General features: G+C 39.8%; 1 protein-coding gene across 1 annotated transcript; it reads left to right on the top strand.

Annotated features, from left to right (window-relative positions):
* The first annotated feature begins 1,340 nt into the window (after positions 1-1,340).
* On the top strand, positions 1,341-3,763 carry LOC125377958. The gene is made up of 3 exons (XM_048392107.1): positions 1,341-2,407; positions 2,664-2,737; positions 3,129-3,763. Exons 1-3 carry the CDS (start codon positions 2,374-2,376, stop codon positions 3,447-3,449), a joined length of 429 nt encoding a protein of 142 aa, XP_048248064.1. The 5' UTR covers positions 1,341-2,373; the 3' UTR covers positions 3,450-3,763.
* The last annotated feature ends 1,445 nt before the right edge of the window (positions 3,764-5,208 follow it).

Raw genomic sequence — 5,208 nt, 5'->3', positions numbered from 1 at the left:
ATCCGTCGGACGCGAACCCGCGACCTTCGGATTGTTATCCCCGACAGCTAACTGACTGATCTACGTCCACACTGTTAAATGTAGTGCAAATTTACCTAGTCATGCCTATGACGTTACGGAACTGAACGAAAAGGGTCGAATAGGTGACGGACACTTACGAAGGTTACGGGTAGGCATGGTGTCTCGTGACTTTAGTCTACGGACACTTACGCATGATCCCGATGCCATTTGGCACACTCGTCCCATTCCGTAATGTACAAGATACCGAGTGGTGAGGAATGAGCCGATATGCCGCAAACTGAAAACGGCTCCAGGCGTCAGACGTCAGACGTCGAACTCGCAAGTAGTCATGAATTATATGGTATTTAATAATTCGTCGGGTGATTTTTGTGACAGAAAAGTGTGGTAGGGAACACTGTAAGGATGATGTGGATAATAGTAAGGAACGAGGGAGGAATAAGCATGACTAGTGACGACACAACGGTGAGTTCGCTTTTGAATCAGTACTGAAAAAGTGTAGCCGATGAAAGTGGCTTGTGTGAATGTTCCAGGACAGTTTCCAGTAGCCAAAATATTCGACACAAAACCATTTCATCCTTTTTACTCGACGTTTTTGTGTGAAGAATATTAGGACCCGTTATATAATCTATAATAGCCACTAAACGAGTACCTAACCCCTAATGGTCGTAAAGGGGTGATTGATCGTAAAGGGGATCCAAGGGCTAAGGATAGACTTCGGGTAATCTAATCGCCACTAAACGAGTACCTAACCCTAATGGTCGTAAAGGGGTGATTTATCGTAGAGGGGATCCAAGGGCTAAGGATAGAGTTCGGGGTAACCTACCCTAACACTGGCGACATTTGGATGTGTTCAGCGCCATAGAGAATCTATAGGGCCTATAATATCCCTAATAAACTGCATTCTTGTGCATAATAATAAAAAATAATGAACTGAAAAAATAATATATGTATATTAGTTCATTTATAACCATTTTATCCACTTGAATTACGAGAAAAACGAAATAAAAAATAAATAAAAAATAAAAGTGCTTTCGTAAACTAGCGCTTGCTCTAAAATGCGCCGCCGCAGGCTATTATTAGTAAACAAATTCTCAAAACTCTCAACACCGCAGGGGGTATTCAATGACATTGCGTGTAAGGATGAAAGATCACTGGGAGGAGCTTATGCACACTCGATGACCCCTGACGTCACAGGGCATTGTTTCGCCGGTGTGACTGGCAACAATACTACAAATTACGTCATAGGGTATGATCACGTGTTTGAAAAGTTTGTGGTACTGTATTCTAAAGGTAGGCCGAGGTTGGACGCCTTGTCCACATGACAAAAGAGGTTAACCCCATCAGCAAGCTGACAAGGTAAGGATATCATCTGTGGGATGACTCCACGCCCTGCTACATCACCATCTTTTTGTATGCGTCTGTTATTTATACAGCTCGATCTCTCATATATCACATTATGAGAAATTAAAAAAGTGTCTCAGAAACGTTTCAATCACTGTTTGATATGACTTCATTTCTTCAGCTGTCAAATTCAGAGATGACAAGATATCCTCTGCTTCATCCCCCATATGGTAAATGAGTGAATTGATTTGAACCTCATCTGCTTCTTCAGTCACAAGAGATGACTGTCTGAATCGTTCAAAACGACGTGACCATTTTGGCCAAGATTATGGTTTTGTAAAGTCAAAGTGTTCAGGTGGGTTCACCCTGTATGTTGACTGTGGTAATAACTGAGGTAACCGTGGCTGCTTTTCGTTATTTGCCATTTTTATCACACCAGATGAAAATTTCCAACACTTCACAAAAAGCACATGGACTTCAATTAAACCTTCCGTTTTCGCTCACTAACAAGTTCATTAAGTAAAATCTCTTTTTGACTATTGTAGTTGCTAACCTGGTTAATAATATCCTCATCCCATCATGTTATGTCTTCTCAATATACCACAGTATATGTGGTTTGAAGAAAACTTCCTAACCTTGATTTTGTTTGGATTAGGAATGTGCAGATCTAGTATAATGGGTTATCCGTCATGAATGAAATCACTTGAGACATAAATAGATCAGGTTCGATTCCCAACATTGGTAAAATGTGTGAAGCCAAATACGGCGTAAAACCAAACTCACTCTCCCCAAGAAGTAGACTGATAGCGCTCTGCGCAGAGCGCACAAGATACCAGTTCATCATATATACCGGGTACCAGTTCATCAAAAAACGTAGTGATCTCGCGAGAACGTCTCCATGGTGACTTTTGTCTGTAAACGACGCCATTGTTGTTTTAGCATCACTGTTGCAAACTTCAAGTCTCCTCTCTATTTTGCGATTTGTTACACACTTCTCGCAAGGTCAGCACCATGTTCACGAGTGTGGCAAGCGTCTTTCATCAAGGTATCATATTTTAGTATTGTGGATTTAGTATTTCTGATACATCTGGCTTTGGATCCAGATGATTAATGTTGATCAAACGCGATTTTCCTAGATCCTAAAATTCTGGATACCTTCCTACACGTAATAGGTTACTCTATTTTCATTTCAAGGCATAGGGTCAACTTTATTTTAACTGTCAATTTATTTTTCTGATTTGCCTTGAAAGTGAGGCAAACGGTTTATGCACCATTTGTTCATGCTTCATTTCTTTGGGCAGCTCGGGAAGAGTTGAGAAAATCTCGGCGACCTACCATTGCTGCCTCCCTCTCCGACCTTCCTGTTCCTCTCCCAGTAGGTCATCTAGGGCATTTTTGTGTGTTTGTGTAAAAGGGGGGTTATGCCTAAACATAGAACATGGGCTTATAGGGGAATCCTAACATCAGGAGTCACATATAGGCTCTTTGGAAACGTATAAAGATAAGTACTGTATATTTAGACATATAGTTTTCATGCCATTGACTGTTGTTCTAAAATCATGATAAAAACAAGTGCACGTAGATAACTTTGACATTAGTTTATGGAAATTCACAGGTTAAAAACCATTTGTTTATTCCAATTTGGTTGGAATCAACGGATTATGACTAACCCCCATACATTACATTACATTAACAATATTTTACACTTTTGTCTGATTTACTTATTCTGTAAACCATCTATACGCTCTTTCTCTTTCCTCTCTAAGCTCTCAACTGCTGAAGTTGATTCCCTGCCCATAACCCAGGCCCCTCTCCCCAACCCTGCCCGTCCGTCACTGTGTGGTTCCTCCATGAACTTGGAGCAAGACATCCCCGAGATAGACTTGGGAGATCCAACAGAACCATTTGCAGGACAGCATGTAATGCCAGTGAAGCATGTAAAGCCAGTGAAGCATGTAAAGCAAGATGCATATGTCCTCATTGACATGAGCCACCTGGAAGAAATAACGCCACCACAGTCATTTGTGACAGCATGCTGCAGCTCCAGTGTATTCAGCTTCATCAAGAGATTGTTCACTCTGTACTAAATGGACATTTCATGTGACTCAAAACTAGTGGAACTTTTATAGCATTTAAGAAACTAAATATTTTCTGTAACACAAGATACCTATTTCGACTATTTGAATAATGCAAAACTTAATTATGTTATATGAATGAATATTTTCATAACCCTTATTGTGATTCCAGATTTTAAAATTTTCATAAATGTTGTTTTCCGTTCAGGTGTTTGTTTCCCCTGTTATTGCATGTTACCATAAAATGTTGAGAATTGTGTTCTACATTTAAACACAACTCTCTAACATTATGTAACATTGAGAGAGGGGAGGAGAGGAGAAGAGAGTTCTCATTAAAAATTAGTTCTTGCTTCCGCTAAACAAAGCAGTAACAACAACTTAGATCTGATTTTTGTGAGATGTAGGGTGTGTGCTATTAGATTAAACAGATTCCTGAGATCCTACGTGGAAAATAAACTGGATATTTTTTTAGCATAACTCCAAATTCACATGGTAGGAATCATAGGTTGTGGAAAGCGAAATGTTATATATAACCACGAATTTCTGACATATTATGTCAGAAAAGATTTTCCAGCTCATCGATTCTGTTCTTCAGGTGCAGAGAGACTTTGGGATTTGATTAACCGAAAGTACACCGACACACAATGCTTGCTCAACGTGTTAGTTTACAAAAGCTAATATGCCCATAAACTTAACTTGGAACATATCGATAACTTGGCATAACAGCGGTAGAAACTAACATTTTAGTCCACTAGTCCTTTTAATGATAACATATAGCAAAACCCGTAAAAATTCCAAACTTCTACTAATCCTTAGGATACCTTAACTATCGGGCAATTTTGACAAGGACTATAGGACTAGTGCCAGTTTCTAACGCTGAATAATGCCTAACGCCTAGGGGATCGGTAATTTAATATAGGGGTGGGTGGGTCAAAGGGAATCAGAGCGTGGTCACATAAATGAAGACACTGAAGAAATAGCTGATTAATGTTTACTCGTACGCAATTAGGGAAATCCTGTTGGTTATTTTTATTATACTTACTACATAATAAAAAAAGGAATGCGTAACGACCAGCTGAATATGTCCAGTAAAATGATGTTTAATTCCGCCAAAACATTACCTTCACCGGAATGACCTGTAGTGAGTGAGTAAATATTGTGAAACGTCACATAAGCAAATATGCTCCTATGGAGGTACAGAATACAAAGTGAAAGGCACTTTCACATGTTACTAGGATATATCACAAAATTCAGGTTGAATATGTTTACATAGTCAAACAGACGGTGTTAAAATGAAACTAATAAATGCATCGGCAGGTGTGCTTCGATTCATGTCGTCTGGAATTAACGCGCACTGAAAACTAGTGCAACGGAAATGAGCCCTGATGGGTAGACCTCGTAACCATGACATCACGTGACGATGCTGGTAGACACCTGCGTGAAATCTGAAAGGCTTTAAACCTGGTTTGACATGTGTTTCTAAATAGTCTCAAACGACGAAGCTAAATTTCTCAAGGGGAAGACGTTCAGCGGCCTTTCCCAGGCTAGTGAGTGAGTTGGGTTTAACGCCAAGTCAGCAAGCCTGACCACCAAATCCCGTCTTGTCGCCTCTTACCACAAGCATAGTCGCCTATAGCATGTATCTTTATGTAACTTTATTACAAATGCCACTCCACAGCCATTCGTTTATATCCATCATGGTCATACTGTGTCCTACAAAATATTTATCATAGTCTGGCTGATGCTATACATGTTCATGGCAATATCTGGT

The sequence above is a fragment of the Haliotis rufescens genome, unplaced genomic scaffold (assembly GCF_023055435.1).
Source record: "Haliotis rufescens isolate VD_foot unplaced genomic scaffold, xgHalRufe1.0.p SCAF_11, whole genome shotgun sequence".
NCBI lineage: Eukaryota > Metazoa > Mollusca > Gastropoda > Lepetellida > Haliotidae > Haliotis > Haliotis rufescens.
This window is presented reverse-complemented; position numbering and strand designations above follow the sequence as displayed.